The 19,520-nt window shown below is 41.7% G+C and overlaps 1 protein-coding gene across 2 annotated transcripts in view; it reads right to left on the bottom strand.

Annotated features, from left to right (window-relative positions):
• HSPA4 (heat shock 70kDa protein 4) overlaps nucleotides 1–19,520 on the bottom strand; it is a 58,813-nt gene that overhangs the window by 25,844 nt on the left and 13,449 nt on the right. For both annotated transcript variants that reach the window (XM_011951097.1, XM_011951099.1), the window contains exons 2-7: nucleotides 18,065–18,122; nucleotides 15,556–15,696; nucleotides 12,238–12,360; nucleotides 8,774–8,873; nucleotides 7,972–8,105; nucleotides 5,200–5,444 (exon numbers count right to left, since the gene is read on the bottom strand). In XM_011951097.1, coding sequence (XP_011806487.1) covers nucleotides 5,200–5,444; nucleotides 7,972–8,105; nucleotides 8,774–8,873; nucleotides 12,238–12,360; nucleotides 15,556–15,696; nucleotides 18,065–18,122 — 801 coding nt within the window. The remainder of the gene's footprint in view (nucleotides 1–5,199; nucleotides 5,445–7,971; nucleotides 8,106–8,773; nucleotides 8,874–12,237; nucleotides 12,361–15,555; nucleotides 15,697–18,064; nucleotides 18,123–19,520) is intronic.

The raw sequence follows: 19,520 nt of genomic DNA, 5'->3' as shown, positions 1-19,520 counted from the left end.
ATTCCAGCTACTCGGGAGGCTGAAGCATGAGAATCATTTGAACCCAGGAGGCGGAGGATGAAGCAAGCCGAGATCATACCACCACACTCCAGCCTGGGTGACCTACTGAGACTCTGTCTCAAAAAAAAAAAAAAGAACAGGCAAATCTATAGAGACAGGAAACATATTGGTAATTGCCTAGGGTACGGAGGGAAATGGAGAGTAAATGCTAATGGGTACAAGGTTTCTTTTTGGGGTGATAAAAACATTCTAGAATTAAATAGTGATCATAGTTGCACAACCTTGGAATTGTACACTTTAAAATGGTAAGGTTTTATGGTATGTGAATTATATTTCAATAAAAGTGATAATAGGAAATGAAAGAACAAATCAGAATCAGAAAAACCTGGAACAGAATTAGAAATATAAGAATAAATGTCGGCCAGGCGCGGTGGCTCAAGCCTGTAATCCCAGCACTTTGGGAGGCCGAGACAGGCGGATCACGAGGTCAGGAGATCGAGACCATCCTGGCTAACACGGTGAAACCCCATCTCTACCAAAAAACACAAAAACTAGCCGGGTGAGGTGGTGGGTGCCTGTAGTCCCAGCTACTTGGGAGGCTGAGGCAGGAGAATGGCGTAAACCCGGGAGGCGGAGCTTGCAGTGAGCTGAGATCCGGCCACTGCACTCCAGCCTGAGCAACAGAGCAAGACTCCATCTCAAAAAAAAAATATGTAAATGTCAGAAATGAAAACTAAACAGTATACAAGAGCAATGCCATGAAGGGCTGGACCAAAAATGGCAAATATAAAAAATAGGCAAACTAAAAAAAAATAATACGACAGGCAAGGAAGATCCAACCTAATTTATGTAGGAATTCCCAAAAAAGAAAACCACAGCACTACAACAGAATACTAGATAATATAATTCAAGAAAACTTAAGAAAATTTAATTAAACTTAGATTTGTAATATCAAACTATATAATGAAAAGGCACACTATGTACCTGGAAAAAAACTGATGCAAAATAACCAACATCAAAACATACTGCAGTAAAATTATTGAGCTTTCTTTTTTTTTTTGTCTTTTTGAGACAGGGTCTCACTCTCATCATCCTGGCTGGAGTGCAATGTGGTGTGATCATGGTTCGCTGCAGCCTCGACTTACTGAGCTCAGGTGATCCTCCCACCTCCACCTCCTAAGTAGCCAGGACTACAAGCGAATGCCACCATATCAGGCTATTTTTCTGTATTTTTGTAGAGACGAGGTTTTGCCATGTTGCCCAGGCTGGCCTCGAACTCCTGAGCTCAAGCTATCCGCCTGCCTCAACGTCCCAAAGTGCTGGGATTACAGGTGTGAGCTACCACACCCAAATGGACTTTCAAGAAAAAAAAAAATCAAAAACATTTGGGCATCTAAGCAAAAAGAACAAGTGACAAATATCTAAAAACTATGCTGTCACACTTTGACAGCAATGTTATACACCAAAAGAAAATAGATTGTTACTGGCCGAACGCGGTGGCTCACACCTGTAATTTCAACACTTTGGGAGGCCGAGGCAGGCAGATCACGAGGTCAGGAGATAGAGACCATCCTGGCTAACACGGTGAAACCCCGTCTCGCTAAAAATACAAAAAATTAGCTGGGCATGGTGGCAGGCGCCTGTAGTCCCAGCTACTCGGGAGGCTGAGGCAGGAGAACGGCGTGAACCCGGGAGGCAGAGCTTGCAGTGAGCCAAGATCGCGCCACTGCACTCCAGCCTGGGTGACAGAGCAAGACTCTGTCTCAAAAAAAAAACAACAAAAAAAAAAATAGATTGTTTCTGCATTTAAGATACTCAACAAGGAAAGAAAAGCTAAGAAGGTTCTATCCAACTACAGTGACTTTTAAGTATAAACATGGCAAATTGTCATCAACATGCAAGAACTTAAAGAACACTATTCACATGTGCTATCCATTAGGAATCTGCAGGAGAATGCACTTCCAACATCAAAACAATGAATTGCCGGCCGGGCGCGGTGGCTCAAGCCTGTAATCCCAGCACTTTGGGAGGCCGAGACGGGCGGATCATGAGGTCAGGAGTTCGGGACCATCCTGGCTAACACGGTGAAACCCTGTCTCTACTAAAAAATACAAAAAGCTAGCCGGGCGAGGTGGCTGGCGCCTGTAGTCCCAGCTACTCGGGAGGCTGAGGCAGGAGAATGGCATAAACCCGGAAGGCAGAGCTTGCAGTGAGCTGAGATCCGGCCACTGCACTCCAGCCTGGGCGACAGAGCGAGACTCCGTCTCAAAAAAAAAAAAACAATGAATTAACACAAAGCTACTAGTAATCTACTAAAATAATCCAAAAAATTGAAAATAAGTGCTGACAAAGATGTGGATAAACTGAAACCCAGTACAGTGCTGGTGGGGTAATCACTGAGAAATAGTTTGGAGATTCCTCAAAAAGTTAAACATAGAATTGCTGTATAAGCCAGCAGTTCCACTCCTAGGTATATATGCCAAAGACCTGAAAACACGTACTTGTTCACAAATGTCCACAGCACTATTCACAATACCTAAAAAGTAGAAACCCAAATGTTCATCAGCAAACGAATGGATGAATAAACTGCGGTATTATCCATACAAGAAAATAACATCTGCCCAAAAAAAAGAAAAAAATTAAGTACTGATACAGAAAGTGGCTGAACCTCAAAAACATTACACTGAGAAGTTAGAACAAAAGAAGTCAGACACATATTACATGACTCCACTTATATGAAAAATACAGAATATATAAATCCACAGAAACAGAAAACAGGCTGTTGATCACCAGGGACCAGAGGTAAGGGAAAACAAGAAATAATCACCTACTGGGTATGAAGTTTTATTCTGGGGTGATGAAAATGTTTTTCCATTACATAGAGGTGGCCATTGCACAACCCTGTAAATGTACTAAATTCCAGTGAATTGTTTACTTTAAAATGCTTAATTTTATGGTACGTGAATTTCACCTCAAGTTTTTTTAAGTGAAGAAACCATTAATTAAAAGAAACATACTGTCAAATAATCCAGTTTCATCAATTTAAACAAAGGTGAATGTTAAAGACTAAAAGGCACAGTATCTCACACCTGTAACCCCAGCACTTTGGGAGGCTGAGGCAGGCAGATCACTTGAGTCCAGGAGTTCAAGACCAGCCTGGGCGACATGGTGAAATCCTGTCTCTACAAAAAATACAAAAATTAACCAGGCATGGTGGCATGTGCCTGTAGTCCCAGCTACTCAGGAGGCTGAGGCACGAGGATCATTTGAGCCCAGGAAACAGAGGGTGCAGTGAGCCAAGATCACACCACTACACTCCAGCCTAAGTGACAGAGTAAGATTCTGTCTCAAAAAAGCAACAACAATCACACTAAATGAAGATTATAATGTAGAACATATAAGAGCTATGTATTCTCATGATGTAGATACAGTACAACTTTTTGGTTTTTTTTTTTTGAAGACAGCGTCTCACTTTGTTGCCCAAACTAGAGTACAGTGGCATAATCTCAGCTCACTGCAACCTGTCTCCCAAGTTCAAGCGATTCTCCTGCCTCAGCCTCCCAAGTAGCTGGGATTACAGGCGCCCGCCATCACACCCAGCTAGTTTTTGTATTTTTAGTAAAGACAGAGTTTCACCATGTTGGCTAGGCTGGTCTCAAACTCCTGACCTCAAGTGATCCACCTGCCTCCCAAAGTGCTGGGATTACAGGAGTGAGCCATCATGCCCCACCACAGTACAACTATTTTTATTTTTTTTTTTGAGACAGAGTCTCGCTCTGTTTCCCAGGCTGGAGTGCAGTGGTGCGATCTCAGCTCACTGCAAGCTACACCTCCCAGATTCACATCATTCTGCCTCAGCCTCCCCAGCAGTTGGGACTACAGGCGCCCGCCACCACACTCAGTTAATTTTTTGTATTTTTAGTAGAGATGGGGTTTCACCATGTTAGCCAGAATGGTCTCAATCTCCTGACCTCGTGATCCACCCACCTCTGCCTTCCAAAGTGCTGGGATTACAGGTGTGAGCCACCGTACCCGGCCACAACTATTTTTAAAAAACAGCACACAGGCAAATTCAGTTTCTAAAAAATCTGAACTACTTAATAAGTATCTACTTAGCTCTTACAAATGTGTAACACTTCACTAACAATTTCTGAAACATATTGGCTTACCTCCACACTTCATGGAACACACATACACACACACAAGATTGCTGCTTAACAAAAAAGAAAACCATCTCTTGCAAGTAGGGGGAGAGGTGACTAAAAATTTGGATACAAGGCAACAATAAACACCATTTCAATTTTTTTACGGATAGCTCAGGCACACGTCTCCAAATACACCACCAGTCTTGCCTAAATTCTACCAGTAGAGCTCACAGTCAAAAGAACATCTTATTCCCATCATCCAAGCAACCAAACCAGGCAACAATAACACTCTGGGTGTTTCTGAGGATAACCCCGAAATGTCAATTACCCAGAATTCTTGCAGCACTATACAAAAAAAGAGCTGTCACCCTCAAGTGAACCCAAATCTTTCAAAAAGAAAAATTTCAGGCCGGACGCAGTGGTTCACACCGGTAATCCTCGCACTTTGGGAGGCTGAGGCGGGTAGATCACCTGAGGTCAGGAGTTCGAGACCAGCCTGGCCACCATGGCGAAACTCCGTCCCTACTAAAAATACAAAAAGTAGCTGGGCGTGGTGGCAGTCACCTATAACCCAGCTACTCGGGAGGCTGAAGCAGGAGAATCACTTGAACCCAGGGGCAGAAGTTAGAGTGAGCCGAGGTCGTGCCACTTCACTCCAGCCTGGGCAAAAGAGCAAAAAACTCTCTCAAAAAAAAAAAAAAAACAAAGAACAATTTCTTAATCACTGGGTAAATTCAATTCAATTTAATTCTGCATTACAGCTCTTTGCCCTGATTTTATGGAAATTTCATGTATGACAAATGCATATGTAAAGAACTACCAATATGTTGGAATATCCAATTAATCAGAACAAAAACATTAGTCTTCATTATTAGAATAACCAGACCCAACTTTTCATAAAAAGCAGGGTCCTGAATGGCTTCTAATTCTTAAAACAGAACCAAAATTATCATATAACCCCCATGATAATTTTAATAACAATTAGTCAATTTAAGGTTAACATATGTGGAGAAAACTCACTGAACATTTTAACATCAAAACAGTATATACTTACCTATTCATAGTTCCAGATACATCAACATCATTCATAAAACATTCAATGCTCAAAGGGAGATCTGAAGCATTTGCACTCATCAATTTCTTGAGTTTCTCACACTCCTGAGAGAGTCGTAATAATGCACGGATTTTGGACTTAATGTCTAGCTTGTATTTCTTCCCAAATTCTTCACAGAAGTGATTTACTAACACTTCATCAAATTTTCTACCTCCCAATGTTGGGTCAAATGCAGTGGCCAGAACCTTAGGGAAAAAATAAGAATTAATCTAACAATGAACCAATCAATTCTGAAACAGATGGATATATCTTTACCTGGTAAGTTGCTTATTTTAAGAAAAAAAGGAGGGTTACATTAAGGTTAAAACAAGGCAATGTATACATCATTTAATCTTTATTACGACCACACTGTAAAAATAGGCACTATAATCCCCAATTTACAGATAATGCTACAGACCTAGACAGATGAGATAAACCGCACTTCACAAAGCTACTAAGTGGTAGAAGTGGAATTCAAAGCCAAATCTCCTTAATTCCAAAGTCCATGCCCTCCCCACTACACCAGTCTGACTCCCAGTAGCAGTTACATGTCCAAGGTAAAATATACTAACATGTCACGTACATATTTCTAGTCTACTCGCTATCACAAAACTGAGTAATACCAAGGCTCAACTCTCTGCAGTTTACTACCAAAGGATTTGTTACAGCCTTAGCTCACAGCAATGTGTTTCTATTTAACCTGGAAATCTAATTAGCCTGGGTTACCCATTTTCAAATCTCTAACAGATTAGAAGCAAACTAGATCTAATTAGATTCAGTAATAGAAGTTAGGCTAAATAAGTAATGACATCCTTATGAAGGAATAAAACCAGTAAAAACAATCTCTTCAAAGAATGCTAAACGTCATGGGGGAAATTTTCTTAGTATGTTAACTGAAAAAAAAAGACAGGACACAAAGCTAAATATAGTGACTCCAATTGTTTTCTTAGAAAACTAGAATGAAATACACCAAGAATGGTAAGATTGTGATTTTTATTTATTTATTTATTTTTTTTTTTTTTTTTTTTTTTTTGAGACAGGGTCTCACTCCGTTGCCCAGGCTGGAGTGCAGTGGCACAATCTCAGCTTACTGTAGTCTGAACCATCCAGGCTCAAGCAATCCTCCCACCTCAGCATCCCGAGTAGCTAGGACTACAGGCACACATCACCATATCCAGCCAATTTCTGTATTTTCTTTGTAGAGACGGGGTTTCGTCATGTTGCCCAGGCTGTTCTCAAATTCTGGGCTCAAGCAATCCCCCGACTTCAGCCTCCAGAGTAACTGGGACTACAGGCACACCACCACACCCAGCTAACTTTTGTAGAGACAGGGTTTCACTATGTTGCCCAGACTTTTCTTTACACATAAGTGTTTTCCAATTTGGAGAGATTTTTGTAACGATTATTTTTGTAATTTAAAAGTAATCAAAAGGATTGGAAAACTGACAGGTAACAGGTGACACTGAAGGACAATTTAGAAAAACAGAAGCAGATGGCTACTAATACACATCACTCTGATCCAAAACCAGGCTAAATTATGACCAGAGTCTTCTGTTTAAAAAGATGAAAGCATAGCATAGATCTTAGAAATTCTATTAGTGATTAAAGTTTAAACACTGAGAATTACATTTGGCCCACCACTTATAGCTGTAAAAAAGCAAAATCACAAATCTCTCATTTCCCAATTATCTAAAAGATTCGCTTTCCTTTCATTTAAAAACAAAACCATCTAAAAACAATATAAACCAGAAAATAAAGTGGAAACGTCTATTTTTCAAAGAAACAAGACCATAACAAATAAAGTCTCAAAATGCCTCCAAAATTACAAAATATTTAGTTTGGGGTAATCCCTTCTCCACCAATCTCCAATGGTTACAAGGGGTTCAATTTAGACCTCGGCACCAAGAATTTTAATATGTATTTCAAATAATTAAAGCAAACACTTGAGAAATCCTTGGTTCTTCACCAAATTCTAGATAAATTCATCTAGACAGACAGAGAATTTTATACCTTACTGTGGAACTAGCATAAACCAGCAACTCAACTGTGACAGAGACCACCCTCTGGCCCCTCCTTGCCTTCCACACTTCTGTGTGTACAAAACCGCTTACACTTTAGGCTTTCTAGAAATCTATAATTTCCAGTCCAGTTTGTTTTGGAATCCAAAAGAAACTCCTTTTCCAGAACACTCAAAACCTCAAGAGCAAGAGGACAGAGCACCTGTACCACCTTCTCAATCCCCAGTGTAAAATTCACCAAGGAACTACATGTTAAAAAGTCCTCCTGCTGGGCGCGGTGGCTCACGCCTGTAACCTCAGCACTTTCGGAGGCCAAGGCAGGTGGATCACCTCAGGTCAGGAGTTCAAGACCAGCCTGACCAACATGGAGAAACCCCGTCTCTACTAAAAATATAAAATTAGCCAGGCGTGGTGGCACATGCCTGTAATCCCAGCTACTCGGAAGGCTGAGGCAGGAGAACTGCTTTAACCCGGGAGGTGGAGGTTGCAGTGAGCCAAGATCACGCCATTGCACTCCAGCCTGAGCAACAAGAGCAAAACTCTGTCTCAAAAAAAAAAAAACAAAAAGAAAGAAAAAAAATCCTCCGAATAACCCTGTAAGGTATGCATTATTTTTCCCATATTGTAGATGAGAAAAAATAGTTGTCTCTCAAAATTTCATAATTACCATACAATAAATACAGTCTTCTGGGGGGAAAAAAAAAAACATGCTTACTTTCAGTTTTCCTCTATTAAATGCACATACAGAAACTTGATAAGCAGAGTGGCCCATGTCTACAAAAACTACATTTCTTGGTTTCTCTTCTAAGGCAGGAAGATCTTGCTTATAGATTCCATATGCAAGAGCAACTACAGAAGAAAAAACACAAAAATTAAACATAACAACATCTAAGTAAATAAGATTCATTTAAGCAGGAAAAAAGAGGTTTTATGTATAACAAATGCAACTACATGTCTTATATTTTAGAAATCAAATTCTTTATAAGCACTATATAATTTATTCAAGAAAAAGATTTATCTTCCAAGAGTTAAATCCTGACATTCACTTAGACTTCCTTATAGCTGCCAGTGGACTCTAGCACAATTTTCCCCAAGTCATTTCCCCCATTTTCCAAATATATTTTCCTGGATTTCTTCTTCCCCTATGCTATGTTTAACATCCCCACATGTTCTGTCCATGAGATGCTGCTTAATGTTCCATTCCTCTGACTCTACCAATCCACAAGTCTAAGAGAAGACCAATCTTTAACCGAAAGCACTGCTCCACACGCTAAATGTGCTCCTTCCCCAAAAAGCATGTGATTAAATACCAAAATGCGTGCTATAAAAGTACACAAAAAGTACTGGTCAGATTAATTCTTCACAAGTGACACAGTATGCAAAAACACCATGACACAGGTGGTAAGCAAGAGTAGCAGTGCTGAAAGCAAAATAAAGAGCAAGAAACCCTAGAGTTTTAAAATTTCACAACCTTCAACATTAACCAAGTCAAAAAATTAATCAATGGTCCTCCTCACCTGCAGTGGTTTCATTCATTAATCGCAAGCAATTAAGACCAGCAATCTGTGTTGCATCCATCACTGATCGTCTTTCTGCATCAGTATAGAAACAAGGAACCTACCAAAAAAAAAAAATGAATGTTTACTATATTATAGATTCTAATTTTAGTTAGTAAATTCCAAGAACGCCATCAAATACCTACAGCAATTTATTCTGTATATGATCAAGAAAATATTTCAAACTTGTAGGGAAAAGTTAGTGTATTTAGTGTTAGTGTTAGGATATACGATAGCCATACCATTACCTTACATACACACATTACATGGCAGACCAAAACACCAACAGCTAAAGTAGTGACTGCAGAGAAGAGTTAATATAGAGGCCAGAAACTACTATCCTTAGAAAACGCCTGCTTGAGGCCGGGCGCGGTGGCTCAAGCCTGTAATCCCAGCACTTTGGGAGGCCGAGACGGGCGGATCACGAGGTCAGGAGATCGAGACCATCCTGGTCTACATGGTGAAACCCCGTCTCTACTAAAAATACAAAAAACTAGCCGGGCGAGGTGGCGGGTGCCTGTAGTCCCAGCTACTTGGGAGGCTGAGGCAGGAGAATGGCGTAAACCCGGGAGGCGGAGCTTGTAGTGAGCTGAGATCTGGCCACTGCACTCCAGCCTGGGCGACAGAGCGAGACTCTGTCTCAAAAAAAAAAAGAAAACGCCTGCTTGCATGTTGGTCCTTGCCTGGCATCTAGGATCTTGATTCACAAACAGTTCACTAAATCAACAGAAAAAATTTCCCTAAATGATTAAGAGTGGCTCACTGTACCTAAACTGTTTATACAAAAATGCAGCTTGTGCTGACTACCGGCTTTCCTTCTGGGAATCTGGAATTTTGGTTCATGCTAGGTATAGGGTACCAATGTGACTGACCCCCGATAAAAACCCTGGACTAGTCAGGCACGGTGGCTCTTGCCTGTAATCCCAGCACTTTGGGAGGCCGGGGCGGGTAGATTACCTGACGTCAGGAGCTTGAGACCAGCCTGGCCAACATGGTGAAACTCCATCTCTACAAAAAATAAAAAAAAACAACAAAAACAAACACTAGCTGGGTGTGGTGGCACATGCCTGTAATCCCAGCTGCTCCGGAGGCTGAGGCTTGAACCTGGGAGGTGGAAGCTGCAGTGAGCCAAGATCATGCCACTGCACTCCAAGCTGGGAAACGAGCGAAACTCACTCTCAAAAAAAAAAAAAAAAAAAAAAACCCTGGACCAGGCTCAGGCAGAACTCCTGTGGTAGAGGACATTTCACCTGTATTGTTACAATCTGTTGCTGGAGTTAAGCACATGCTGACTCTGGGAAGTTTGTGCCTGGTTTCCTCCAGACTCTGCCTCATGTGCCTTTTCCCTTTGTTGATTTTGCTTTGCATTCCTTCACTATAATAAATCTTAGCATAAGAATAGCTATATGCGGCCGGGCGTGGTGGCTCACGCCTGTAATCCCAGCACTTTGGGAAGCCTGTAATCCTAGCACTTTGGGAGGCCAAGGCCGAGGTGGGCAGATCACAAGGTAAGGAGATCGAGACCATCCTGGCTCACATGATGAAACCTCACATCTACTAAAATACAAAAAAATTAGCCGGGCGTGGTGGTGGGTGCCTGTAGTCCCAGCTACTTGGGAGGCTGAGGCAGGAGAATGGCGTGAACCCGGGAGGCAAAGTATGCAGTAAGCCGAGATCGCGCCACTGCCCTCCAGCCTGGGTGACAGAGCAAGACTCCGACTCAAAAAAAAAAAAAAAAAAAATGAGAATAGCTATAGCTATATGCTAGGGCCTGTGAACCCTCCTAAGCAAATTACCAAAACTCAAGTGTGATCTTCAGGCCCCGCCCAAACATGACTCTTACCCAAAATCAGAAAAGACACTTAGGCATTCCAATATTTCACATATATTTTACTCCCACACAGAGTGTAATGCAGGAGCAAAGCTAGGGGCACTAGATGGAGGAATGGAAACAAATCTGGGAGACCAATGGAGAGGCGAGCAAAGGTAGGAAACATCTAAGAAATACAGTATCTGGTGTATCAGCCACTGGGGAATCAAGGTCACTGAATCTGAGCTTTTTAAAGGAACATAGCGTTTTTATTCTTCTATAAAGAATAAAGCCCATTCCCAGAATGGTGTACACAACTATAATCCAATTCTTTCTGACAAATGTCAATTCTACTTTACAATAACCAAGGACCAAGGAATCCACCAGACAACAGACTCTGGGGTGAAAAAGCCACCTAACAGTCCATGCTTTGCCAATCAATGCACCAACGGTAAGACAAAACAGGCCACGAAACTAAAGTATCAGGTAACAATTGCAGAATGAGGAGATTCGGTGGCAAAGCCAATGTAACCACACATATTTCAACAGTCCCTAAGGATTCCGCCATACTAAAGCACAAAGCTACAGCAGCCAGGCTTTCATCTTAACAGAGATAAGCAAAAGATAAAGTCAACTGCTGCCATGTCTTTATGTTTTTTGGATAATTTTTTTGAGACAGGGTCTCACTCTATGGTACAGGCGAGAATGCGGTGGTGTGATCACAGCTCACTGCAGCCTCAAACTCCTGGGCTCGAATGAGTCTCCCAAGTAGCTGGGACTACAGATGTGCGCCACCACACCCAGCTTTTTTTTTTTTTTTCCGTAAAGACAGGGATCTCATTGTGTTGCCCAGGATGGTCTCAAAGGATCCTCCTGCCCTCGCCTCCCACAGTGCTGGGATTAAACCACCAAGCACAGCCCTTGCCTTTGTCTTTAATGCTAGATACCAACAGCAAATACAAATAGAGAACAAGTGCCATTTACAATTGGGGGTATTCAACTAACTCAACAAATGAGTGACTACCCTGTGCTATGCTAGGCACTATGCTAGGTGGTGAAAAAAATCCAGGAAGAACAGGGCAGGCTGAGATGCGTGTACCTTGAAGAACAGAAGAGATTTAAATAGGCAGAATAACAAAGGAGGCCTGAGTAAAAGCTAAGCAGCAGAAGAGAGTAAGAAAATGAAGACTAGTTTCATAATTTTTTTTTATTTGAGACAGAGTTTCGTTCTTGTCACCCAGGCCGAAGTGCAATGGCACCATCTTGGCTCACTGCAACCTCAGCTTCCTGGGTTCAAGCAATTCTCCTGCCTCAGCCTCCCAAGTAGCTGGGATTACAGGTGCCCACCACCACACCCAGCTAATTTTTGTATTTTTAGTAGACATAGGGTTTCACCATGTTGGCCAGGCTGGTCTCAAACTCCTGACCTCAGGTGATCCACCCACCTCGGCCTCCCAAAGTGCTGGGATTACAAGCGTGAGCCACTGCGCCCAGCCTGACAAATTTTTTAAATAACCATTACAACCTGAGACAAAAAACTTTACTTGAAATTAGCAGCTTTCTTCTCTCTGCTTCTTCATGCAAATTCCCAATAATGTATAGGGATCAAACTCACCGAAACAACACAGTCAACTACAGGCTTCTTAAGCACACTTTCAGCTGTCTCCTTCAGTTTGGACAAAAGCATGGCAGTCACTTGCTCAGTGGTAAAATTTCGCTCTTCCTCCATATATGTCACCTGCAAGAAAACAACAAAGAGGCCTAGACTTACTGTATTTCCTTCTTCATGTCCTAGTCCTAAAAGCTAAAATGAACAATGTCTCCCATTATCAATGCAACTTTATCTCAAGAGGGGGTTGAAAAAAAGCTAGTTTTGCAAGTAATACCTTGAAGGTCACTTCTAGTTTTTTTTTTTTTTTTTTTTTTTTTTGAGGCAGGGTCTCTCTCTGTCGCGCTCTCTCTCTCTCTGGAGCGCAGTGGCATGACCACAGCTCACTGGAGACTTAACTTCCTGGGTTTAAGCAATCCTCTTGCCTCAGCCTCCCAAGTAGCAGGGAGCAAAAGCACACGTCATCACACCTAGCTAATTTTTTTCTTTTTTTTCCTTGTAGAGACAGGGTTCTTGCTTTGTTGCCGATGCTAGTCTCAAACCTCCTGGCTTCAAGCAATCCTCCTGCCTCGGCCTCCCAAAGTGCTGGGATTACAGGCATGAGCCACCACGCCTAGACTATTTTAGCTTTCAACCAAACGCGATACTTGGAGATGAAGGACCACAATGTAAAACGACAAATCTTAAGAAAAGTTCCTTTGCAAAGGCAAATCAGTGTAGCTCACCAAGACCCACACTGTCCATAAAGAGGCTGCTGGTAGAAACTATTTTACTATCTGACATACTATGTGTATTTTAATGTGTTTACTGTTTATTATCGATCTCCACAATTAGGATTCAATCTAATATGAGGACATGCATTTGCCTCATTGTACACTGCCATAGCTCCAGCACCTAGAACAGGACCTGGTACAATAAATACTGGTTGAATTAAATAATAAAAGACGGGCTGGGTGCAGTGGCTTACACCTGTAGTCCCAGCATTTTGGGAGGCTGAGGCGGGCAAATCACTTGAAGTCAGGAGTTCAAGACCAGCCTGGCCAACATGGTGAAACCCCCCTCTCTACTAAAAACACAAAAAATTAGCTGAGTGTGATGGTCCGTGCCTGTAATCCCAGCTACCAGGGAGACTGAAGCATGAGAAAAGCTTGAACCCAGGAGGCGGAGATTGCAGTAAACCTAGATCTTGCCACTGCATTCCAGCCTAGGCGACACAGCGAGATTGTCTCAAAAAATAAAATAAAATAAAATACAATAAGTAACAATAATGAATGAACAAAGCTTCAAGATAAAGCCCTATTCCAGATAAAAGTCTGCAACTTTGGTAACAGTTATGAATTTTAAATGTTGAAAGACTGCCTAAAATAATCCCATCCCATCCCACATGCCCATATTCCCCAATTACAATCCAGAATAGAACACGTTGCTCTCTTCTTTTAGCTGCTGCCCTAACTCAGCTTGCGTGCCACCTTCTCACTCCCCAACCCAACCACAGTTTATTCCGGTTTAGAATTGAACAGCTCTTACTATATTGTATGATAAAGATAGGGAAATATCCCTCCTGGTGCCCTTTCTAAATTATCTCTTTCTTCCCTGCTATTTGCCTAATTCTGACGTCAATTCCTCCACTTTTAGACTTGCATCTACTTGTTTCCCAAATCTTCTTCCTAGTCTTTTTCTCCTTTGGTTCTTGCAATGCTTATGACTAAATCTGCCAATACTTATCCTATTTCTTTTGTAACTAGTAAGTACTGCCCATTTCTTCACCTCCCTTTTTAACCCCTTTCTCTTTCCTGTGCTTCAGCTTCATCTTTTACTATCCCATCCAAACTGTCCTTAATTACCACAGATATTTTAAGTAAACCCAGTCATCATTCTTTAGTTTTCAGAATTTTTCACTTCTAAATACAACTAAATTAATGGCTACACTGCAACAGTAGACTACCTTCTTCTCATGGTTCTCAACATCTCCTGGCTTTCCAGCCTGTTCTCCTGATTCTTGGTCTCCAAAACCAAATATCCTCATAAACTCACCTGCCTGGAAAGCCAATCACGCCCCCACCTCCCACTTGGGGATTCCTCTTACTACCTCTGAGTACAAGAAAGGCAAAAGTGTCCACCCTATCCATCTCCCAGCCTTTTACCTCTTTTCTGTGATCAGTTCACTGCATACTTCCAGAGACTCCACTAGATGTACCAGAGATAAAGACCAAACTCACTTTTCCCCAAAAGAACATCTCTTTCCAAATTAAGTCTTATATCCAAGAGTATGTCCATCTATTTGCTAGTGACTTAAAACTGTGATTCCTGCCGGGCGCAGGGCTCATGCCTGTAATTCCAACACTTTGGGAGGCCGAGGTGGGCGAATCACAAGGTCAGGAGTTTTGAGACCAACCCGGCCAACACGGTGAAACCCCATCTCTACTAAAGATGCAAAAAATGCCGGGCGCGGTGGCTCAAGCCTGTAATCCCAGCACTTTGGGAGGCCAAGACGGGCGGATCACGAGGTCAGGAGATCGAGACCATCCTGGCTAACACGGTGAAACCCCGTCTCTACTAAAAAATACAAAAAACTAGCAGGGCGAGGTGGCGGGCGCCTGTAGTCCCAGCTACTCTGGAGGCTGAGGCAGGAGAATGGCATGAACCTGGGAGGTGGAGCTTGCAGTGAGCTGAGATCCGGCCACTGCACTCCAGCCCGGGCGGCAGAGCGAGACTCTGTCTCAAAAAAAAAAAAAAAAAAAAAAAGATGCAAAAAATTACCCAGGCATGGTGGCACACGCCTGTAATCCCAGCTATTTGGTAGGCTGAGGCAGGAGAATCACTTGAACCCAGGAGGCAGAGGGATTACACACCTGTAAACCCAGCTACTTGGTAGGCTGAGGCAGGAGAATCACTTGAACCCAGGAGGCTAGGAGGCGTGAGCCAAGATCACGCCATTGCCCACCGGCCTGGGTGACAGAGCGAGAGTCCATCTCAAAAAAAAAAAAAAAAAACCTGTGATTCCTTTGCCTGCTCTTCCAGAAGTGATTCCCTAAAATCACGCTAAAAAGGCCACTGCATCAGTGAGCAAAACAAGCAGCAATGGCAGTATTAACTTCAAACCATCACTACCCAGGCATCCAACCCATATTAAGAGCACCACCCATGGCTCCCAACCAAAATTCAGATCATTCAAAAAACGTCAAATAGTCTTCACCAGAAAAAAACTTCTCCTAAGCATCTGTAAGCATTTTCATTACAATCTGACATCAGAAAGGTACAGATAGATATTGAACTGATAAAATACTGCATTTTAATTATAAGGCATTAACTTGACAACCTTACCTTTATACCTGTTAATCCTGTGGGCAACTGCACAATATCATATGCAAGGTTAGATTTTTCTGCCTCCACAAATGGATCAGAGAATGCTCGGCCATGGAATCTTTTAAATCCTTGGACTGTGTTCTTGGCATTCGAAATTACCTAAGAGAAAGAATATCAGAGTGGAAAAACTACTAATAATTTTTTTTTTAATTTCAACAGCCTCAGATTAAATTAGCATCATTTTAACTTTATACAGTCTCCTTGGTTTCGGTTTCTTCAGCCACTAAACTTTTCTAAATGGTGCCCACTAGCATGCGAAGTGAGGGATGAGGGATTTGCACGGGTCTCAGAGCAGCAGGGCTAAAAACAGAGCCCTGCTCTTCCTATATCCCATGAAGTCAGGTCATTACACTTGTATAAGTATTTTCTGTTCTTAAACTTCTAGTAAACATTTACATAAAATAACTTGTAGCCTTTAAAAGTTGCCCATAGTTTATGGTTGAAAGTTTCCAGAAACCAACTCAGCAATACATAAATTGATTCAGAAATTCTAATTAAGGCCGGGTGTTGTGGCTCACGCCTGTAATTCCAGCACTTTGAAAGAGGCCAGGGCCTCATTTGAGGTCAGGAGTTCGAGACCAGCCTGACCAACATGGTGAAACACTGTCTCTACTAAAAATATAAAAAATTAGCCGGGCAAGTGGTGTGCACCTGTAATCCCAGCTATTCAGGAGGCTGAGGCATGAGAATCACTTGAACCTGGGAGGTGGAGGTTGCACTGAGCTGAGACAGGGCCACTGCACTCTCAAAAAAAAAAAGAAAAAGAAAGAAGTTCCAGTGAAACAAATTTCTCATAGAAGAAAAAAAAATCATACTAAGTACACAAAAATGAACACAAAAGGATATTGGGAGACTACTATTTGTAACAGCAGATGCCTAGAAACAACCTAAATGGTTAATAACAGGGAAATGCTTAAATAAATTATGGTATATTCATACAATGAAATATACAATAGGTAAAAGTTTTCAGAAGGTGGTAAGACAAATGTCTATATGATTTTTTAATAATGGTTGAACAAGTGATTTTCAAATTCCTTACACTTTTTTACTATGTTTTCTAATTCCTCTAGAAAAAGTTATCACAATTTATGAAGGGAAAATGCTGACAAAAACATTCAAGACATTCCAGAATGACCATGACCTTCTGCTTAAGATTTACAGGCTCTTCCTCCCAATGCAGGAGATGTAATAAGCTCCTGTATCCCCTAGAAGAAAGGGAACACACAGAAGTCCTTTTGTGAAACAGATGAGGCCTCCCAAATCATGTCTTCCTTGAGTAAGCTGCCAAACAGAAACTCTATAACACAATAACTGTATCAACCTGGAACTGGGCAGCCAGTTTAGTATAGTAACTGTTTCTCAATCATGAAAAGGAGGTTTAAAAAACAGGAGCGATCAGCTCAAATTTTAGAAGGAAAGAGATCTCAAAATGGTTCAATATTGTCTACCTGCTATCTCCTAAAAAATCTTGAGCACTGTGAAAACGAACTATAAAACATCCAACTTAATTAAAACCAATTGGCCAAGTACCACATTTTTAGGCTAATAAATTTTAGGCCCTGCCCCATTCAAAAACAGATTCACCCTACAGGGTTGCTCCAGGTTGAACCATAAGAAGGTCAAACATGCAACTCTTTAATTTTACAGATATCTCAGACACTTAGAATAACAGAACTCTTGGGATTCTGCTGCTCTGGTTATTCAGAAATCAGCAACTACGTCAGGTTCCTGGTTTACAGAGTAAACTAATGGCAAGTCCTTTAATGTATTTCTAGAGATATGCTTTCCTTCCTTGAGAAACTTGATTAATAAGATCAACAGTTACCTTATATATGAGTAAGATGAAAGGCCCAACAAGACAGACTTAAGGAGCATGTAAAACATCAAGGAACAAGCAAGCCTTGCTTAACAGGATCTGGACAAAATCCACCCTGGCAGTTTGCATTAAACAGATTATACTGCTAATGCTATTTTAAGGCAATGTGCTTCTCACTGACGCAGTAGTCCCTGGGTATCTGCAGGGGATTGATTCCAGGGCACCCCTTGAATTAGACCAAAATCCACAGATGCTCAAGTCCCTTACACAAAATGACATAGTGTTGGCCTATAACCTATGCACATCCTCCTGTATACTTGAAGTTGTCTCTAGATTACTTATAACACATAATACAATGTAAATGCTATGTAAATAGTTGTTACACTGGATTGTTTTTATTTGTATTTTTTATTATTGCAGTGTTATATTTTTTCCCAAAAATATTTTTGATCCACAGTTGTTTGAATCTACAGATGCAGAACCCATGGAATTCTGAGGGCTGACTGTATATGAGAACAGAGAACAGGTGTGTATGTCAGTTGTATACCCAGGGTCTATCAGTGCTAGGTACATAATGGGCATTCAACTACTTGCTGAACACATGGATGAACAGAAGAAATAAGTCAGTTTAGGGAAAAAATGAAACTTTACCTGACTTTTAGCTGCTGCTCCAATTGAACGATTCTTAGGACCAAAAGAAATGCAAGCCCTAGAAGACAAAACAAACACTTTAAGAACTAAATCTTACTGCAATAATAAATCCAAAAGCATAGCAGGCAAGATCTGAGTGTCAGCTAAAATGCCATGTATTTTAATGATACAAATCTATGATTTTGACCTTTCTATTGAGTAAATCTGTCCATGTAACGGGTTGCCTCTTACAACTGAGTCCTGTCATTTACATGCTGGAGCACAGGTCTGATGTGGTAACTGTTAGAGAGGTGGACTAGACAGTCTCTACCATTCTCTAATTATTTTTCAAGTCTCCTGTTCAAAATCCCAGTATAAAATAATGTACCCTCACATCAATGTATCAATTAACATTTTTAAGACAGCTCATAACTTCACCAAGAATATAGTCTACAAACCCTGAAAACAACTCTCACCCTATTAAATAAGTAAAAAAGTAATTTTTCTAAAACTAGTTTCCAGGCACTCAATTTTATTATTTTTTTAAGAGTCTCACTCTGTGGCCCAGGCAGGACTGCAGTGGCCCTATCTCAGCTCACTGCAACCTCCACCTCCCAGGTTCAAGTGATTTTCTTGCCACAGCCCCCCGAGTAGCTGGGATTACAGGCATGCACCATCACGCCCAGCTAATTTTTGTATTTTTAGTAGAGACGGAGTTTCACCACATTGGTCAGACTAGTCTCGAACTCCTGACCTCAGATGATTCACCCATCTTGGACTCCCAAAATGCTGACATTTAGGCGTGAGCCCCTGTACCTGGCCAGGACTCAGAATTTCTGACAAGGAACTTCATCCCCACTTTTGAACATTCTTCTAAATCACCAATTCATATACTATCTCCTGATTTAATCTATTTACTGCTTCTTTTAGAAAGGCGAAACTGAAATCTGCTTGAAGGTTAAAAAAAAAAAAAAAAGCCGGGCCTATGCTTAAAAAGCGCGGTGGCTCACACCTGTAATCCCAGCACTTTGGGAGGCCAGGGCAGGCAGATCACGAGGTCAGGAGATCGAGACCATCCTGGCCAACATGGTGAAATCACATCTCTACTAAAAATACAAAAATTAGCTGGGCATGGTGGCACGTGCCTGTAATCCCACCTGCTCAGGAGGCTGAGGCAGGAGAATTACTTGAACCAAGGAGTCGGATGCTGCAGTGAGCCAAGATCGCACCACTGCACTCCAGCCTGGTGACACAGCGAGACTCTGTCTTAAAAAAAAAAAAAGGCATTAATAAGTAAGTTTTGGCCGCGCGCAGTGGGTCACACCTGTAATCCCAGTACTTTGAGGGGCCGAGGCAGGTGGGTCACCTGAAGGCAGGAGTTTGAGACCAGCCAGGCCAACACGGTGAAACCCTGTCTCTACTAAAAATACAAAAATTAGCTGGGCGTGGTGGCATGTGCTTGTAATCCCACCTACTC

Source organism: Colobus angolensis, unplaced genomic scaffold (assembly GCF_000951035.1).
Source record: "Colobus angolensis palliatus isolate OR3802 unplaced genomic scaffold, Cang.pa_1.0 Scaffold314, whole genome shotgun sequence".
Taxonomy (NCBI): Eukaryota; Metazoa; Chordata; class Mammalia; order Primates; family Cercopithecidae; genus Colobus; species Colobus angolensis.
This window is presented reverse-complemented; position numbering and strand designations above follow the sequence as displayed.